At 45.6% G+C, this 20,934-nt stretch overlaps 1 protein-coding gene across 1 annotated transcript in view; it reads right to left on the bottom strand.

The window, feature by feature from the left end:
- MTHFD1L (methylenetetrahydrofolate dehydrogenase (NADP+ dependent) 1 like) overlaps window positions 1-13,907 on the bottom strand; it is a gene marked incomplete at its 5' end in the record, with an annotated part of 155,528 nt that extends 141,621 nt beyond the window's left edge. Inside the window, 6 exons of the mRNA XM_080941618.1 lie at window positions 524-624; window positions 906-1,030; window positions 5,226-5,279; window positions 5,370-5,420; window positions 6,789-6,873; window positions 13,684-13,907. Of these exons, the coding sequence (XP_080797744.1) occupies window positions 524-624; window positions 906-1,030; window positions 5,226-5,279; window positions 5,370-5,420; window positions 6,789-6,873; window positions 13,684-13,907 (640 nt within the window). The remainder of the gene's footprint in view (window positions 1-523; window positions 625-905; window positions 1,031-5,225; window positions 5,280-5,369; window positions 5,421-6,788; window positions 6,874-13,683) is intronic.
- Between the last annotated feature and the right edge of the window lie 7,027 nt (window positions 13,908-20,934).

Genomic DNA, 20,934 nt, shown 5'->3' with positions numbered 1-20,934 from the left:
CAAGAAAAGAAGGTAAAAAATTAAATAGCGCTGGCTACCCAAATAGACCCACTTGTTAATAAATCTCACCTAGAATCTTTCCCCACCAAATCCACCTGCTCCACTAATTGAGTTCTAACTGTGAGATTTTCCTGTACCTACAGTAACACACTTGCTAAACCAGGAGACCCTTTTACTGTGGTTATTTTGACTGTTTCTTGAGAGAAACCAATGTTTAAAACATTGTAGCATTCATTTTTAGTAAGGTTCTTTTATGTGCAACCTTACTAGAAAATGCTTTCAGTTAGCCTGTTTACATCCAACTTAAAAACAGGGAGAAACAGAGTCAACATTAGATAGCACTTTAAGACATCAATTAGAATTTTCCAGAAGCAAGTCATTATTTTTTTTAAAATGATCTAAATAGCAGTACGTAAAAAAAAGCGTTTCTCTTCTGTTTCATTTACAATCTTCCAGCAACAAATCCTTATTGAAAAACAAAACGAAGCCAAAACCCTGATAAATGGAATCGATCACTCCAGACCTGATTTCTCAACAAGTTCCACCGCAGCTCTGGCCAAGGGTGAAACGAAACACTCGGGAGCGTCTCCTCGTACCAGCTTCCCCAGGTTGACATCCGTCACCCTGGATTTGAAAGGAGAGAACACGTGAGTCCCAAATCATCACACAAAGGAGTGAGCCCTTACAGAAGAGGATTAGCTCCAAACAGACACGTATTTTCTACGATACATGACTTTCAGTCCCAGACTTTTGAAAATTCTCTACCTTCTAAGCTATTAAAATACAATTTTAAACTAATTGCTGAGTTTCAAAAAAAAAAAAATATTGAAACTTAGAAAAAAAGTCACTAGTTACTGATCAGTAAGAGTGATTACTGTTGATTATTTCCTTTTATATTTCCTTACCCGTCCACATCTTTTTCCGGTCTCAAAGCACTGAGAACTTTGTTGCTCAATGAATCTTCAGAGATCTGAAGGGCAAGGCCATGCACTCTGGGATCTTCATTAATCTTCAGGATTTCATCTATGATCTAAACAGAAAAACATTAGCTTTGTGAAGTAAGGACTAGTTAAAAAAAACAAAAGTTGATAGGGGAGGAAAGGGATTTCTCCATAGACCCAAAGAGATGGCACATTGATAGCATGTGTGCTCACTGAAGACTTTAGGAAAGGTTGGCCCTTGGTAGTGTAGATCTGTGATCCCTGTCCTGGAGAAGGTAGGACATGGAGACCTCTGGGACTTTCTCACCAGTCAGCCAGTCAGCCCGTTAGGTGAGCTCCCAGCCAATGAGACCCTGCAGCCACAAATGAAAAAGATGGGTAGTTCCTGAGGTTGTCCTCTGGTTATGGTATGCATGTGCACCCGCACTCACATATGCACATAAACACCTGTCCGTGTATACACTCCTATACACAGATTCCTAAAAATGTATCTCTCCCTTTTTACTCCTTACTGAAGACTCCTGGGTGAGGTACAGCCAAGAGTCTGTTTCCTCTTTACGGCATGCTTAGAAAAGCTCCAGAGTAACCAGGATGAATAAAACTTTCAGTGGCTTCATCATGGTTCCTGAGGTCTTGCCATGGACCAGAAAAGAACAGCAACAACAAAAACTCAAACACCCCTGTTACTCCAGGTTAGCAGACCAAAGCCAATGGACCAAACACTCCAGTGTTGAAGGAGGTCTGGGAGCATGCAGCCAAGTGCTTCCACCAGGTTCAGTGCAGCCATCGCATGCTCAAGAGAGGTTTCCCAATAGTGGGGTCAACCAGTCATGGCCCTCTGGTTCTCTGTATCCAAATGTCACGACACAAAGAGCCTTTCCTAAGACTCTGGAAAGAAGCTGAAACAGTCAGGCTGATTCATCTCATTTAACAAAACCACTGACTCAGAAGTAGAAAGATCCCTTGTACGTGCGTCCCACTCAAAGGAAGTTGTCACTTTGCCATTCTTATTTTATTGCTTGGCGACAATATCTATGTTATTACTACCATCTGTTAGAGAAGGAAAATGCTGTTTGGTACGGGAAGAATATTTGTCTCATTCATTCAGCTGTGAACTGAAGTTTCCAGGGGAAAAAAATAACACGTTAAAAGATTCTACAAGGCGTAGAACGTCCCGATCATGGAGAGTTGGAATGTTATAGATCCGGGACTAAATTATCCTGGGATGTCTTTAATCCCTTTACAGTCGTTTGCTGCCTACAAACCCCAGAGGCCTCCAGGCTTGCAGCAGACAACACAGAGGTCTCAACACAGCCATCAGAGAGCCTGTGAGGTTTGTATCAGAGGCTGGCATTTCTGAGACTATTTTTGCTGCTGTTGTTGTTTTGCAACTAAAACAAACTTCATGGAGCTGGGAGCTGGTGAAATGGCTCAGTGTGCTGCTCCTCTAGGGAACCCAGAGTTCTGTCCTGAGTTTTTATGTCAGGTGGCTCACAAGCTCCAGGGGATAGGGAACCTCTGATCTCTGTATGCACAACACTCATGTGCACGTACCCAGATGTCACATGTGAAAATAAAACAAATATGTTCCATGCACCAGCTTTTGTACAAGTTCGAAGCAAAGGACCTAACAGCTAGCTGTAAGCAAAGCTGCTGTGGTAAATTTGATATGCTAATAGGGAAACGAGCCCCTCCCCCCCACTGTAGTAATATGAGTTCTGAAAGTGATGGGCGGACAGGTCACAAAGAAGCAGGTCAAAGGGAGAAGGGTCACCGGGTGAAAGTGGTCAGTGGGTCCATGGAAGCAGAGCTCAGGATAAAGTAAGGGACTCACTTTATCTGTGCCGAGAGCCAGAAAGCACTAATAAAAACAAAACATAAGCTTAACAATTAAGATGCTCAACATAATAATTGCACACTCATTGAAATTTTAGCCCCTATACCAAAGGAGTGGAAGTGGACAAATTCTTATAAAAAATATGTTGGGTGTACAACCATAATTTTGGCACTTAGGAGGCTGGGGCAAGAGGATCATGAGTTTAAAGCTAGACTGGGCTTTATGTGTTTTCATGGCTAGCCTGGGTTACACAATTGAAACTGTCTAAAGAAATTAAGACCTGACTGTGTGCAGTGAGTGTCCTGGAAATGGCTGACTGGCTTCTTTGGATTCTGTCTCTGCTGGTTGGTACACACCACAACCGGCAAGTATAGTAGTAACTGCTTGTCCAATACTTAGCTCCCCTTGTTCCTTAGAAATGATATAAAATGGCATTAAGACTTATTTCCCCTTCTTTTTTGCAGTGTGGCCAGACAATGCAGGTGCAGCAGAGCAAATTTGTGGTTTGCAGAAAACATCCTTAGAGGGAAGAGCACCCACAGGGGCCTGCCTTCATTCTTTCCTTATTGGTTGGGACAATGAACATTTATTTGAGATGCTGGGAAACAGGGACAGTGAAGACCTTCACCCACGACCTGCAGAGAATTACCTTTCCCCAGAGGATCTAGATAAGACTCAGTTCATGAGAGTTCCTAAGGACACAGAAAGACAGACTACAAAAGCACACTCCCATTTCATCAGTGGCTGGACCAACTACTAGTCTCCACTAACCAAGCAAAAACAAGTATGTCTGAAATCAAACTTATAATCAAGCTTTTTCTTTCCAGATGCCTGAACTCTGGGGTACCCTTAGACAGTAACCCCTGAGAACAGGCTGGCCTGGGTGGCAATTTTCCTGCTTTCTTTCTTCTTCTTCTTTTTAAGATTTATTTATTTATTATATAAAAGTACACTGTAGCTGTCTTTAGACACACAAGAGGAGGGCATCAGATTTCATTACAGATGGTTGTGAGCTGGATGTGGCTGCTGGGATTTGAACTCAGGACCTCTGAAAGAGCAGTCAGTGCTCTTAACCACTGAGCCATCTCTCCAGCTTCCCAAGGTGGCAACTTTCTCAGGTCTATTACCACCAAACCCCTCTCTCATCTCATCTCACACATAGGCTTACTCTCTTTACAAATGAAAACCTTTCAGCCCAGCCCTGCAGGACTACAGGTTACTTGGCACTCCAAGGTTTCAGTTACTCTTCATCAACTGTGTTACAAAAAAAAAAAAAAAAAAAAAAAAACACTTAAAGGAAAGTTCCAGAAATAAATAATTCATTAGTTTGAAACTGTACACTTCACTGAGTAAGTGCAGTGAGATCTAGAACCAACTGGACATGAATCAGCCCCTTGTCTAGCACATCTACACCAGGGTATGGCCGTTCCCTTGTCACTTAGGAGTCTCTTGAGCTCCCTCATCAGGATGGTAGGCAGTGTTAGTGCTTACGTAACTTGTCTTTTACTGAATAATGGTGTGAAAGCATGACAGGATCAACAATCTTAGTTAAGCCAGAGAGACGCCATACTGTGCTGTAGGGTCTGTACTACTTGCAGTTTTAGGTATCTGCTGGGTGTCGCTCCCCATCTAATAGTCTCTGTACTTAGCAATAATCGATTTGAACAACCCCCATTATTAGCGGAATGGCTTCTGACCCTGGTGCGGATGTGGCTATGGCAGGTAGAGTTGACTCGACCATCTTTGATTTGACAGCACACTACAGAGATCAGCCAGTGAGTGCTCTTCTCTAAACATCATCCATGTCTGATCTTTCCACCCCACCCCCACACACAAACAAACTTTATCAGTTCAGATCCTGTGATTTGAGGTTTTCTATCCCAGGAAGCCTAACCCTATCCCTAACCCTCCCTGCCACAGCCAGCCAGAGAAAAGTTAGCCACAAAGTCTCATGCCCCAGCCCAGGATTATGGCACACTGGGCCGTCACAACTAGAACACATGACCCAGGGTGGAGATTCTATCAGCTGTCCCCAAAATGCCACTGAAGGATTCCCAGAGTGTTAATCCTAGAGAGGATCCTTGACAATGATCTTGTCCTGTTCCTACATTACATCAATAGTGACCCTGAGATACCAAAGGAATGGTCCAAGTTGATGCTTCCAGGACAGAGTAAAACCAGAGCAGGGTTTCAACACAGCCCAACCCCAACAATTTTTTTCATGAGACCCTGCTGCTTCTACTTCAAACAAACAGCTGCAGTCGCTATAATGTCCCAGTAGAAACCAACTGCAAGGGAGAAGGTGATAAGGAGCTTTTACATCACAGGGAAGAGAGATCTTGTCCCTACAGAAACTCAGCCATAAGAGAAGGCTGGACCTGTGCCCACCATCCCAGAAGATGCCCATAGGCCTGATGAGGAAAGGAAATGAGTTAGGCCAACATTACCTCATCTTCTCCGCTGTCTGGAGGTAAGCAGATGTGAGTGATGTCCAGACCAGCCTGAAAGGGAACATAAGATTCTCTGTCACCACAAGAGAAGAAATACACCATTAGGAATTCTAATGAATTGCTAGAGTTGCCAGCTCTCACCTCCTTGGCCAAATTCTGGTTCATATCCTGCATCAGGTTGTCATCACCTGCCTGAGGGCGGAAGGGAGAATGTCACGGTGTGAAAACACCTTGATAATGCATACCAGACACAACACAGAGATCACACTTGCAAAGACAATGAACATGAGCAACCTGAATAAAAAGATGAGAAAGTTACAGAAAAGACTCCTATTGCCTATGAACACTGGGCTAACAGCTGGAGTTATGCACATATAAACTTCTTAGACTAACAAATCACATTCTCTTTTTAAAAACAATGATAGATTACATATTACAGGGTATGGTGGTTTGAATGAGAATGGGCCTTATAGGCTATATATTTGAATACTCGGTTCCCTGTTGATGGAACTCTTTGGGAAGGATTAAGAGGTGTGTTGCTGGGCATGGGCTTGAAGTTTCAATAGACTTGCATCATTTCCAGTGTCACTCTGCCTCCTAGTGGAAGATCCAGATGTTATGTCCCAGTAGTTCTTACCACGTCTTTGCTTCATAATAAACTCTTAACTTTCCAAGACGATACCCCAACCAAATGCTGCCAGGGTCAGTCCTTGTGTTTTTCACAGCAATAGAAAAGGAACTAAAACATGGGGTATATAAAAATGACACCATCATGGCCACATAGCCAGCATGATGCTGTGTGAACCACCAAAGGCAGGAATCTGATGTTTGTACTTAGGTTGAATGGCAACATGTAACCCAGATTCCCAGGAGTCCAAGTTCCCAAACCAACTCCCCTGCTAGAAGGGGATGTGGAAGCTTCCCCAAGGATGCAGGTCACACGGGCACAGTCTTACAATCTCACAAAACAAGGCACCATTGGCCACACAGGCTGCTATCCTGACACTGGACCAGCCTGCCAAGCATCACAATAATAGACCAGCTACTGGGCCAAATTGCTTCCAGGCCTGGCTCATCCTGTTATTTCCCTGCACCCGTCACCACACACGGGTGCCAACAACACAGTGCCAACTGCAGCTCAGGACTAAGGGGCAGCAGCCCAAGGACAAACACAGGATGCCAAGTCCTCTGATGCACGCATGGCTTTTGACATGTGGGTTGTCATACATCAGCATCAATGTGCCCCTGTCATCACCCCCTTGTCTTCCCCGGAAACAAGAACACGAACTTGCCAGCCATATCAAGCACACGTAAGTACATATGGGTTGGCAACTATTCTGTGTCCTGCGGTTTATGGTGCACACCTCCTGACCTCTATGAGTCACCTACCCCTCAGAAAGATAACGAACTCTAACAAAGCCGCACCTAACCTGCAACCCTGCAGAGGAAAACCACACTAGCAGTGCTTGCCGCTGACAGGCCGTACATCTGCTCTTTGTTTATAAGCATTTGCTAAACTGCATCCTAAGATACGAATAGAGCACCCTGTTCCCGGCTTACCTGAATGACAGCAAGAACCGGCTTAAAGGTGGGGTTTTTTTCTTGCAACAAGCTCAGCACTTCTTTGGAATTGTGAATGACATCTCTACATTGAGGAGAGAAACATGGCACAGTCATTTCCTTGTTAATGATTGGTTAGGACAGGCACAATGCGCGGCCTTACAAAGCTTGTTGCTGCAAGTGAATCAGATAACAGAGGGAGACTGAGCATCGTGTGAGGGGGGGCAGGGCACGCAGGCATCCAGAACTACTGATGCAGGCAGGGTGTATGGGCACAAAGCTGTTCTCCCAGTTCTAGGGAGGGAAGTGAGAGGATTGTAAATTCAAGGCCAGCCTAGACTACACGGTGAAACCCTGCCTCAGAAGAACTATACGTAGGCCATTCATTTCTGAGAGGTGAAAATTTTCTCTTGTGTTTTCCAAGTTTGTTATAACGAAAATTCTGGAGCCAGTCAGTGTTTGCTGACAATTTGTCAATTGTCCGTCCCCTGGACCCATAACAGTAAAAAGAGACTTGACCCCTCCTCCCCTGAATTGTGCTCTGACTTACACACGTATGTGTCCACAAATAAATAAACGTAATAAAGGAATCGAAAGTCCGGGTTTCTACATAATGTCATTCTTCAGCACACCGTCTTACTCCTCCCCCAGGAGAAACGAGTCTGGGGTAACATGAGAAAAGAAAACAAAGGGGGGGTGTCTGTGAAAATAGTGATGGCTAAGTGGATAGTAGGTGTGGAACAATGAAATGGCGGCTCAATTCCAGCTCCCAGGGTTTAAAGGAGGGATCTGAAGGCAGAACTGGAGGAAAGAAAAGCAGCAAGCTGCAGGTGTTGAAGGCACAGGATGCTGTAGCCAATGGAGGGCCCTTTTAAAGACAATGCTACCCTGTGAGGGCTGGGAGAGGAGAGTTCGCTGCAGATGAGCAGACCTATATAAATATGGCAGAGACAGGTTTTCTTTCTAGAACCTTCTAGAGGGGTCATTCTGAACGCTCCCATCACCTCTACGCTATGTCCTCAGGTTTTCTTTCTAGAACCTTCTAGAGGGGTCATTCTGAACGCTCCCATCACCTCTACGCTATGTCCTCACTGGCACATCTCTGGCCTGGCACATCTCCGGCAGTCTGATCTTTGTTCAGCCTCTCGGAGCAGACTGAAAGGCTGATCAAAGCAGTACCCAGCTTAATGTTAAAACGATCTTCACTCCCCCAGTGATGGCTGGGTAAACCTGGTCTCACAAGAGCTAGACAAGTATTGCAAGTCACCAAGCCACTGCTGGCTTCAGGATGCCCTTATTTATTACATACACCTAACAACTTAAAAAAATTAGTCTCAGCCAGTAATTGTTACTCTATAACTCTAATAGTAACTCACTGAAACCAAACATCTCCCATCTTGCAATGGTGACTGAGTAATTATGACATGGAAAATGCTGAGCCCCCATACAAGGGCACATGGGGAGCAGGGTGCTCCCAGGCCCACAAGGAGTTTAAAACTCGTGTGGAAGTTAACTTGTCTAATGTCACGGAGGCTAGCAGAGCCAGTGGCCAGGCAAGGATGCACCGTTAGCAATTATTCGTCTGCTTCCGGTTTTATGCACTTGGGAGGCGGCAGCTCAATCCCGGGGGAAGTAACTTTATTATTGTGTGATGGGTACTGAGGTTTCTCATGTTGCACTGTCACGCCGTCCGGCAGAGAGATGCTGAACTACTCTAGGCCCAGCTGGGTCTGTATTTTGCTTGGTCTGGGGGAGGTACCACTCCAAGCACTTCTGACTCTTAAGAATCCCCTGGGAAGCATGATCCACACCATGGTTCTGCCTCAGAAGGTCTGATTCAATATGCTGGGCTGGGGCCCGGGAATGTATCATTTTAAATAAGTGCGGGGGGGGGGGGTGGTTCTGGAACATGGCCTGTGGGATAACAGGCAAACCTGGCACTTGGGTCTCCAGTATATTGGGGGTGGGGATGGGAGTATCTATAGATTCTGACTTCCTCACCTGTATAACAGGTAAGATGTCAGTGGCCCTTCTTCTTTTCATTATTGTTGGATTTTTTTTTTCTTTTCCTGTGACTAAAGCTATCTCTATGAATCTGCAATGTCTTCCACATAATCATGTGTTTGAACCCTGGACCCGCTGCTGCGGTTGTCTGTGAAGGTTGTGGACCTTTAAGGGGTGGAGCCTTGCTGGAGGTTTTATAGCCTGGCCCTATTTCTGTTTACTCTTGCTTCCCTGGACTCCAGACCCAAGTGCCTTCTGCTCCTAGCACCATGCTTTTGCTGCGGACAATGTCCATTTAAACTATTAACTCAAACGAATCCTCCCTCCCTTACGCTGCTTCTTGTCAGGTACCAGACATGGTCTTAAAAATAAGAAACCTAAGAATCCATAACAGAACCCCCCCCCTTCTTGCCCACCCTCAATAAACTAAACTTAAAAAAAAAATCACTAGCCCCAATTAAAAAAAAAAAAGAGGAATATTCCAATAAATTAATTATCACTAGTTAAGTTAGGTGTCAAGGGCTTAGAGAAATGACTCAGTATTTAAGGGCACGCCTTGCTCTTCCAAAGGACCACTGTTCCATTTCCAGCACTCACACAGAGGCTAACTACCATCCGTAATTCTAGTTCCGGAGGTTTGGATGCCCTTCTTACGGCCTCCGAGGGCAATAGGCACATTGTTGGTGCACAGACATACATGCAGACCAAACTCACACACACAGAATAAAAATAAATAATTAAAAAAAAGTCAGTCGTCAGACCTAAAATAGATGAGGTAAGGGGCAGAAAGAACAGCTACACAAAGGGGCCCAACAGCGTATAAACAAATCCAAACTGACTGGGTTACCCCCAGCGACAAAACAATGCAGGATCCTTCCGAGGCCCTAATCATCCAAAAAGTAGCAGAAATGTTTCCAAAGATGAGTCTATGCCCTTGGGGAGCAAACTTCAATTCTGACTGGAAACAGTGTAGCTAAAACTCAAACTGTTCCTCTTACCGAAGACAGGTGGGTAAAGGTTTACGTTTACCGTGGTACTAACAGGATCCCTGTGAGTGATACTGTCACTATTTCTGTCCCCACCAGCAGCGCAGTCATCTTCCCCTGGCTAGCTACATCAAGCTGAGCACAAAGCTGCCTTGTTTCAACAACTATGCTCCTCCCCCTTCTCCCGTGCTGCCACCACGCCTAAGTGTAGGAGAAAACAGCTGGCCGTGTTACTGAAAACCATCCGTGCACCCCGAGAGCGAGCACTTGTCAACAAATGTCCTCATTTAGCCTCTCAGTTCTTTCAACAGTATAAGAAGGATCCTTCTAGGAACATAGGTGACCTCCACAGACATGTCCTCCAAAGCCAGCCAGCAGCATTTAGAGAAACGGTCCACAGTAAAAGAAGTGGAGAGCCGTTTTATAATCCTTTGCATTGACCATTATCAGATACGCTTTACATAACATCTTCAAAAATAAAGCTTGACCCCAACTACTTCCTCCGGATAGTCTTCTGAACTCCTCTTTTTCAGTAATAAGATTCTGAGTTTCAACTGCACATTATCTCCCAGTCTCTCCCCCAGCTGCTGGCTGGGATCACGTGATTAGCTTCTGGTCACAGAAAGGAACCTGGCTCCTTTTATCTCTCACTGGCTGGGAGGTGTGGGAGGTGACAAGACCAGAGATGAGGAGTGATAAGTAACCAACCGTCTTGAGGACTATCCTGGAGCCTTTGCTCCTGTTGCTATGGTTTGAGAGGGTCCCCCAAGCTCATGTGATGGAGATTTAATCTCTGGTGTAACAGTGCTGGTATGGGACCACTAGGAGGTGGGATGGATTCTTATGGTTGTCATGGGATGATGGAAGGGATGAGTTCACATCTCTGCTGCAGAAGCCTTCGGCTATGTTCTGATGTAGCAAAGCCCTTGCCATATGCCAGCCCCTTGGCTTTCCAGCCTCCAAAAGAACGAGAGAGAAATCTCTATAATTATTCAGCCCGTGTTTTGCTATAACAGCAAAACCCCGGGGGGCGGGGGGAACAGGCATCCAGGCTCTTTTTCAGTTTTATGCATGAGCTGAATCTAAGATTAGTAATATCTTATATACATTATTTCATCAAATCTAAGATGGACAAGGACCACATCACCATTTATAAAGCACTAAGAAAAAGATGCTGTTGTTCAAATGCCTGCATGCTCTTTTCTTTCCATATTTGTATTGATGGGAATTATTTTTAATTAAGCGTATATGGATGGAGGCCAGAGGAGGGAGTATTAACATGTCCTGAGCTGGGTTATGGTTGGTTGTGAATCACCTAGTCAGTGTGAGTGTTGGGAACCAAACTTGGATCCTCCACAATAGCCGGATGTGCTCTTAACCAATGAGTCATCTCTTCAGCCCCATTAAAGAATTTTTAAAGGTATCTAGGCAAGAACGTTGTTTTATTATATGTATCAAAAAGAAAACCATAAGCCGAAGGAACCTGAAACTTCAAACTGAGGATCTGACTTTCCTGAATGAATTTTTAACTATAAAAATAGAAATCTCATTTTTACTGTTTGACAGTTTTTCTTTTTCTCATATGATCATCCTGTGTATCCTAAGAATGCTGGTGAAGCCACAATCTTTAAAAGATGCCATTGTCCTAGGTATATTAGTCACTCTAATAAAATATCCGAAGCAATTAGCTTACAAAGAGAAAAGGTTTATTTTGGCTCATGGCCTTGGATATATGTTCTAGAATGATCTGGTAATCTCCAGCAAGGGCAGCCCATTGTCACAGGGGTAAAAGGAGAGGAGAAGAAACTGAGTCAAATCCACACCATTCCTTCAGGGCAGGTCTAGAATACTCATTGTAATAAGCATCTCTTACAAGGCCCATTTCTCAAAGTTTCCACCCCCAGAATGGCCCCAGAAGCACCGTTCTGTGACTCAAGCCATGGGGAACCATGAACGGCCAAGGTGTAACCTCGTAGCTTTTCTGCATTCTCCCACTCTGCAAGTTTTGGGGGCTGACACTTTCTAGGTTCTATCAGATGACAGACAACCATCAGACAGATCACACTATTTCCCAAACACGACCTTCCAGATCACAGTCATGGGGCCACACTACTACGTAGAAGTCACTACACTTCTTGGTGGCTTTATGCCATGGAGGATGTAAGAAATCCCACCCTAAGCTCTTGAACAGCTATCTAACTCCAGGTGACATCCAATCTGATCACTTCTCCACGTTTCAAATCCCACAGGTGCAGGCAGTGCTAAATTTGTTAAAATGGCTGCCTGGCCTACAGCAGCTATATGACCCAATCCATGGGAAACAAATACTAGGTCCAGAGGTATTCGGGATACACATTCTAGGGTTGCTGGGTGTGGATGAATCTTAGAATTGCTTCATTGAAGTAGGTGGCTTTATGGTTTCCATTTGCAGTCGAATATGCTGAGACCAATAGCTTGTCCCTGCTCACACAGCCAGTGCTACAGGCATATTGCAAAAGGCATTGGATTCCTAAGCACTAATCCTCTGGTTCAGAAGCAGAGCCAGGGAAACTACCACCCGTTAGCTGAGAAGTCATGCATGCACACCTACATTTTTACTTATGTGTTCATGCATGTATGTTCTGGTGCACGTGTGTTGTGTGTACACACCACAGGTCAACTTCGGATGCTGTCCCCTCAGCAGTTGCTCACCTTGGTTTGGAGACAGCATGTCATTGGTCTGGAGCCCTTGGATTATGCTGAGTGGGCTGGCCAGTGAGCCTCACAATCTGTTCCTGCCTCCCAGGGACTGGGGTGTCTAGAGTATGCCACCATGTCCACATGGGTACTGGGGACAAAACAGGTCCTCATGTTTCTTTCTGCTAGTACTTTGTTAACTGAGCAATCTCCCTAGCCTGGGCTTACATTTTTAAACAATAAAAAATAAATAAAAATAAAAAATAGAAATAAGGATATTTCAAAGCACGTGAAAACCGCATGAAATTGAAATTTCAGTGTCCATAAAATGTTGGATTTTATCAAAACAAACAAACAAACAAACAAAAAAAAAACCTGAGAATTTTGTTTTCCTTATTACAAAAGTACCCATGTCACATTTTAAATCCTGCTTTTTAGCTCACTAAACCTTAAGATTTTACTGTCATGCCCATTTCACCAAGCTTGCAGAACTTAGTTTAGGTTACTGTAAAAACAATAACGACTTGTTCCGGGCTAGATATGTGACAGTCCCTGGGCCCAGATTATTTTTGCTCATTTAATCGTTTACATAGCCCCAGCTGGGAGTCAAAGCGGAAAAAGGCTTTCCCGCCCTCTGCGGGTGGATGCCTCTGGACATCAGTGGCTCAGCAAACCCATTACTCGGTACAGGGCCTGACCAGACGACTCGGCGTCTGCACAGATCGCTGCTGTATAGCGAGTGAACTTTCCAGATACAGTCGCACCGCAGCCTGTGTGCTCTCTGAGCGGCGATGCTCCGGACCGTATGACCAGACCTGGAGGGCTGCCGCAACGGCTTTGGCCCGCGCCTTCTCCAGTAGGGCAGCAGCAGTGGCGGGTTTGCTCCTCGGCTCTCTCCCGCCCAGGGCCGCGCCGCCCCTTTCCTGTCTGCGCCACGCCCGGCGCGGTTGCATCAGAGCCGGAGGCGGGCGATGCACGTGGAGCGGGGCGTGCGGTCCGTGAGGCGCGCGCCGGCCGGGGGATGCCCTCATCTACCGGGGGTCCCATACTCGGGACGTCCTCCTTTGCCCCTCCACGCCCTCTCTGCCAATCGCAAGGCGTCTCTAGCAAATTCGCACCAAGCACTCTGCCTCCGGCCCTGTGAACTGGTCCTTCGGGTCTCCCAGTGCTGTTGTCCCATCCTTGGGTCCCTAGCTAGGGACCTGCGCGTAGACAAGTCGGACACTCACCTAACGATTGAGTCTATCCCGGGGGCTTCCGGACTGTCCGGGCCACGGCTGATGAAGGCTTGGCCATCCTGCACACTCCGTCCGCGCAACCCCTCCGGGTCACCACCTCCGCTGCTGCTGCTTCTGCTGCCGGAGCGACACAGTTCTCGGAGGCGACACTCCGGGCCCGGGGGCAGCCGCTGGCGGCCGAGCTGGCGCAGCAGGAGAGGAAGGCGGGCGCTCATGCTGCTGCAGAACGCGGGGTGACTGGTCCTCCCGAGGCGCCGAGATGCGGCTGCAAGTTCCTCCCTGGGTTGGCGAGGGAGGAACCAGAGAGAGCCAAGCTGCACAGTAAAGAGCCAGCAGCAGGAAAGACTAGGCTCTTCCTCGTGGGAGGAACTGAGGCCCCTAGGGGGCACTGTACCTAGCGGCCGTGACGTTTGGAGGGCGGGGGCCAGCGGACGCGAGGCTGCTGGTTGGAGATGCCAGAAAGTCAAGGCAGAGGAGGTGGAGCATCAGCGTGGTGCTGAGCCCTTGCCCTGAGGTTGTATGACCAGCCCTTCTGCCTCAAAACCCGATGCCACCCTTGATCTTCATAATGAAGCTAACTTTATCTGCAGGAGGTTGCGGCTCTAAGCCTAATTTAGACCTTCAGAAAGAAGGGTTAATTACATGTGAGGTCGTTCTTGGTGTCTGCAATGCTATTCTGGTTTTGTAGCCTTAAGCGGGTTAAGTTCATTGGCCTTAGGACTGAGTCTTCCGAGTTTATAACTACCAAGGCTAGTGGGAATAACATTGTAACTTTGTAGTCCCGGAGTAAGTTAGGCTAGAATTCGTAGGCAGAGACTTTTGAGCACTTGCCCAAGTCCACGTGACCCTCCTCTTCCTCTTTTTTAAATTTTCCTTTGTCCATGATCTTGCAACAAGAGAAGGATAGGGCATCATGAAGAAGCCGGTTCTCTGTTTCTTCCTTGAGAGCAGCAGCGCCGTGCTGGGGTGATGGGCAGAGGGATTGTTCTGGGGCTAGAACTCAACCTCTTAGGATTGGCAGCAAGTACTTATATCTGTTGAGCCATCTCACTAACACACGGGGGTCAGGTGTTTGAATTGCATGGCCAAGCAGGTTCCAAAGAGGGTAGAAAGTTTAAGAGAAAAAAAAAAGATGCACCTCATTGGAACTCTGAGCTAATATAGAAACTTACTCGAGATGTAAAGTCCCTATAATGGAATTGAGTCAGAATGCCTTTTACAGTGGGTTGGATAAATGTCCCAAAGGCTCATATATTTAAAAACCTGGTCACCAGCTTGGGTGTCACTGGAAGATGGAGGCATATTTTAAGAGTCAAGACCTTATATGGAGGAATTTAAGCCCTTAAAGAGATGAGCCTATGGATGGGGTATTGGGATCCGTCTTCCAGCCAAATCCATTCATTTATTAGGGCAGGTGTGCTAGTTGCCCCTTTAAGACTGGGAAATCCCTAAACACAGCATTTCTTATCTGTGGAATAAACTCAGTACTGTGTGGTACTTCCCAAGGCTGTGCTGAGTCTGGAGAAACAAGAACCACAGCAATGTGAAATCTGCCTGCAGGGATATATAGCAATGCTCTTACTAGACCTGGGAAGCTGTAGTGGCTATTCCTGGCTGTCAACTTGACTATAACTGGAATGAACTACAATCCAGAATTGGAAGGCTCATCTGTGATCCTGATCGTGAGGCTGGGAGACACAAGTTTCTGACCTGGATCTTGAGGCATAGTGGCTATGAATCCCTAGAGACTAAGGCAAGGAGATCTCTGAGTTCAAAGTCATCTGGGACAAAGCAAGTCCCTGATCCAGGCACGGTGGTACACACCTTTAATCTGGGCCACACCTGCTGGAGACCTACCAGCTTGCCTTGTGGGACTGAGCAACTGCTAGATCCTTGGACTTCCATTCACAGCTGCTGCCGACCATTGTTGGGGACTACAGACTGTAAATCACCAACAAATTCCCTTACTATACAGAGACTGCCATAAGTTCTGTGACTCTAGAGAACGCTGACTAATGCAGAAACCAAGGCAAGCTAACTTCGTAGCTTGTAAACAGGTGAACTAACTCCCTTTGTGTTTCTTAGCAGTGAGTTCAAGGCTAGAACCAAGCAGGTAAGGAGATCAAGTAGGTAGAGAGACAGACCACAGACAGCAGGGTAGAGGATATCATGGTGCTTGTGTGGAGATATACTAGGCTGGCTACAATCAGGAGGGGGAAAGATGTTCATATGAAAGAGTGGAGAAGACAGTTGCCAGACAGCCAGTGTCCAGGTAGTCTCAGAGAAAGATTGCATACAATGAGGATGCTTTAGAGGACAGCACAAGGCATCTGAGGAAGTGACGTCAGTTTTGGACAGTCCAGGTGGAGAACTATGAAAAGCCTCCTGTCCCTCAGGAAGGGAGTCTGAACTAAAGAGGGGACTTTAGGAAGCAGACTATGAGTAGTAGTTTAAACTTCCTGTGAATCCCTAGCATTCAGAGAGACTCTTGGATCTCCTACACCAGCAGCCTGTGGCCGGGCAGAGTGGATTTGTCAGAGAGTTGGCTTGGATGGAAAGTTCCCTCAAAGGAACATCATGTGGTTCATGTTTTGCATGATAGGCATTTATTTTCCCTCAAGAGAAGGTCCTTTATTATTTATCTAGAACATCTGTGCTCAAACTGCCAACCAAGGCCACAAAGGAACCAACTCTTCCAGTGGTCAAAGCAAGTGACCATCACTAATGATGCTTTTTCACCTTTTGTACCTGCTCCTTAGATCTCACCGCATTGCTTCACCAGAATCCGGGACCAACTGGGCCGGCCCACACTGTGCTCTTCTAAATAAGTTGGAACTTCGGATTTTTATTTTTAAATTCCTTTACACACTGTACAAGTCCGAATCAGCCTGTGGGCCTGTAGCTCACACCCTCCAACTTAACTCGTCTATGGAAGAAGGAATTTGCTTACACCACGGTCTTGTTTGGGGGTTCCATGAGAGCCCCGTGGACAGCTAGCTGCACATTGCTAGGCCAACAAGGCATTTGGGGGCTTGCACTTCCACTCCCAGCAGGAGTTCTGATCACTATCGAGGTCCGGTCCTTTTGTGCTATGCTAAAATCACGTGACTTTAGAATTAGTGAGTCTGACTGCTTTCTGTTCTTTGAAATTGCATGCTGTATGTCAATAAAGCCACTTTCGGAGGCTGCCAGTGGCTTTGTTTCTAGTCTAGAAAGGGGACTTTGCCGGTGTTTATGGGCTACATTGTAAGGTAGGCAATTATGTTCTTTTGACCCCCACCCCCCAGCCTCCTGGGATTTTTTTTCTTTTCTTTCTGGATCTGTGTGATAGGTCACTCTGTGCTTCCTTCATACCCCCAGAAGCACCTAACGAGAAAGGCTTTTGTCCAAATGAAACTCCCAGAATGGTATGAGGTACCATCCTGATGCATTGATGCTTAGCCGAGAGCACCTGAAAATCGAAAGAATAGACATGTCCAGAATCCAAGAGTTAAGAAAGAGCAAAGGGCTTGGGAAATGCCACGTTCCCATGATAGGGGGACACTATTACTAATGGTTCTATGAATTTCTACCAAAAAAAAAAAAAAAAAAAAGCCCTTAGGTTTATTTCATGTGCATGTTTGTGTGTACACCACGTGTGTACCCTGTGACCATGGAGGTCAGAAGAAGGTGTCGGATGCTCTAGGGCCACAGTTACAGAAGGTTGTGAACTGCCATATGGGTGCTGGACTCAAACCCAGGTTCTCTGCGAGTGCAACAACTGCTCTTCACCCTTGGGCCATCACCCCAGCCCAGATGAGTTTCTACAAGCAAACTATTTGCTCTTTATAATTGTCTCCATTCGCTCTTAACTATTATCTCCTGCTTTGGGCTTCCGCAAGTTTTGAACTCAGGTCAGTCAACCATTAAACACTCCTTGATCAAGTACATCTCGCCCTGTCCCCTGCAGAGCTGGGGCGAAGCATCGTAGGGTGTCAGAAGACAAGAGGTGCGTGTGCTACCGTGGAGAACGTCTGTCTAAAAGGGAACACTGAGCTCCCGCAAGAGCTTTCAAATACATTATAAAGCAAACACCCTAAATCGGTTTAGTTATATAGGCTGATGGAAGAAGCCAAGGCTGTACCACCCCAGAATATGCTTAATTGGTGAGTTGATTATTTTAAGGCAAATTCAGCTGACACTTTCTTTTTCTAACTTCAGGAAGGGGACACTGCCCCCCCCCCCCCCCCCCCCCGTGCTAACTTCAAAACTTCAACAAGCCATGTAGATCCTTTTGGAGGATGACCTCAATATCAGAGATGGGTCACTGGTGAACCAGTATAAAGCTCAGAATTAACCCTCATTTCCCGTCAGACTCAACATCTGCCACCTGACCTTTGACCTCATATCTGTTAATCTCTCTCAAATGTACTCTGCCTGAAGAGCCATTTGTCCATGCTTGCGTTCCTTCACGAAGTTACTGATGTGTAAAATTACTACTCTCTGGTCTTTTCTTTGGTGTTTATTCTTCCGGAAGTAGCCCATGTCTACGCAAAAACTCATGCTATTTTTTCATGTTAATTGGTTATGTATTAACTGGGGATAATAGATCCATTTGGAGTATCCAGGCAAGGCTCAAGAGGGGGAGATAGAGACAATCTGTCCCATACATTGTACAGCAAGGTTTTGCATTTATCTAATTTTAAATGTTTTCTTAAAAAGATTTATGTATATAAATACACTGTAGCTGTCTTCAGACACACCAGAAGAGGGCATCAGATCGCATTACAGATGGTTGTGAGCCATCATGTGGTTGCTGGGATTTGAACTCAGGACCTCTAGAAGAGCAGACAGATGGCTCTTAATCACTGAGCCATCTCTCCAGCCCTCTAATTTTTAAATGTAACATAGTTGCCATCGTAGCTTCCAAGCTCTGTAAGCTAGTTAAGGGGGTGAGAGGTGGGAAGACAAACCTGAGGATGTATTTACATCTTCAGGCTTTTAAAAGTAAAACCTGATATGTACAATAAGGCTTCGGATCTTATGCACACAAGGTTTCTGATAAAACTGCATTGACATAAACATCGTGAAAATGAGGCAACCATCTTTTTTATTGAATTCTCACTCCGGGGTGAAAGAATTGAGTGTAGCCCTAACTGGCCAGCTAGAGAAAGTCATAGCTCACAGAGCAGACCCACGGTGCATAAAGGACTACTAACATTTACTCTTTGTATTTTTTTTCCTAACGTCAAAAGACATCTTAGTAGACTTTTGTTTTATTTAAATACCTGCCCCTTTCTTCTGAAGAGTTAACACAGAGGATTTACACACTGCATTGGTTTGTTGGTGCCATTGGCTTGTCTGAATTTAGCCCGTGATTTCCAGCAAGTCACCATCACCAGGGAGCTCTAAGACCTCTTCAGCACGATGCTTAGCAATACCTAGAAATGACAGAGGAGATCAACAGAAGCCAAGCTTTCCGACTTTGATGTCTTGCGAGCTCTGGATGTTCCTGTATCAGCTCCACCCCTTTGTGTCCTTGAGCCTAGAGGACTCCTTCCTGCTGAGCCTACTGTGGATGCGCTGAAATGGAGCCAGTAAGACCTGGATACCATGGTTATTGTGATGCAGCCAGCAGGAGAGCTTGGAGCTGAAAAGCAGGTATGGGGACCTCAGTAGAAAGTATTTGGAGATGGGGAAGATGGTTGATGAGTTTAAAGGTTGTGTTCAAATCCAAGGAGGAAGCTGAGAAAAAGAAGGAACTAGCTGAAGACAAAATCCAACAGGTTTTGGGAGGGAGGGAGGGAGGGAGGGAGGGAGGGAGGGAGAGAGAGAGAGAGAGAGAGAGAGAGAGAGACCAACTTACTGCACTCCTGAACTCCATGGAGTTCTTCTCTGACCTTTTCAAGCAGTTTGAGAAGCAGAAGGGAGTGATGGAAGGCTACCAGGAGAATGAGAATTCGATGAAGGGTGAGAAATACAGTAGCGATGCTTGGAAAAGAAGGCGGGAGGTACCAGGCAGGCTCTGAAGGCCCATGCAGAATTAAAGCTCAAGCAGGCAAATGAGGAGATTGCCCACCCAGCAAGGCCCAAGAGGAGGCTATGACTTTCCAGGCAAGCCCGAGGAAGGCACAAATGCAGATCCACTGTGGAGCAGAAGACTAAAAAAGATGAGCTGACTAAGATCTATGATGACCTCATCTCCAAGATTGAGAAGATCTGACCACAACCAACTATCTGACCCTTCTCTGTCTGCCCATTCCCTTCTCTGTCTGATTTCTCTTTTATATGTGGTTTGTTTAATTACTCTATACATTTCTAAGTCACATTACTTTGAAAAGACAACTCAAGAAAAAAAAAAAAAGAAAGAAAAATGCCTAGAAATACCCTAGAGAAAGAATCTTAGATTTTTGTCCATGAATGAAATCAGGCAGCCTGTGTTTTCACCTTAATTGTCTAAGACTTTGTTTATATTTGGAAGCAGGTTGCTTAAAAAAGCATCAATAATTACCTATTTATAGAAGCACGTTTCTCTTTCGCTCCCTCTTTGTCTCTTTCTACATATTTTGTTTTTTTTGAGACAGGGTTTTACTCTGGTAGCCCTGGCTGCCCTGGAACTCGTCCTGTAGACCAGGCTGGCCTCAAACTCACATACCCCTGCCTCTGCCTCTCAAGTGCTGAGATTAAAGACGTGAGAAACCACCAGCCTGGCTTTGTCTCTGGAAAGTTAACGAATTAAAATTGGAATGTAAAGTTGTATGAAATAAGCCTTACTTTGCAGCAAAAGTTCAGATTAATATTTCAGTTCAATAATAAAGGGGTGTCTGGTTATTACATTTTCAGTGAAAAGGTTTTTAATTTAGTGACTGACTTATTTTAGATTCCTGTCAAGAAAACAAAAACCATTTCAGGCACCAAACTTAGTACTTCAAAAGCAGTCCAAATATGGAAAAAATATTTGTCAAAGAGATAGTGTGTCCTCTGCCCTAATTCTTTTCTGTTCTTGTGAGAAACACCAGGAGCAAAATCAATTTAGAGGAAAGGGCTTATCTCTGCTTACTTACGCTTCCAACCCAGTCTATCATTCGAAGAATGTCAAGGCAGGAACCGAAAGCAGAAACCTGAAGCAAAAAACCACTGGAGAAATGTGGCTTGCTACCTTGCTACCAGCCTCACGGGGTCATACTCATCAAGCGTTCTTACATAGCCCAGGACCACCTGCCTAGGGATGGTGCTGCCCACAGTGGACGGAACTCTCCTATA

This window comes from Micromys minutus (assembly GCF_963924665.1).
Source record: "Micromys minutus genome assembly, chromosome: 30".
NCBI classification, from domain to species: domain Eukaryota; kingdom Metazoa; phylum Chordata; class Mammalia; order Rodentia; family Muridae; genus Micromys; species Micromys minutus.
This window is presented reverse-complemented; position numbering and strand designations above follow the sequence as displayed.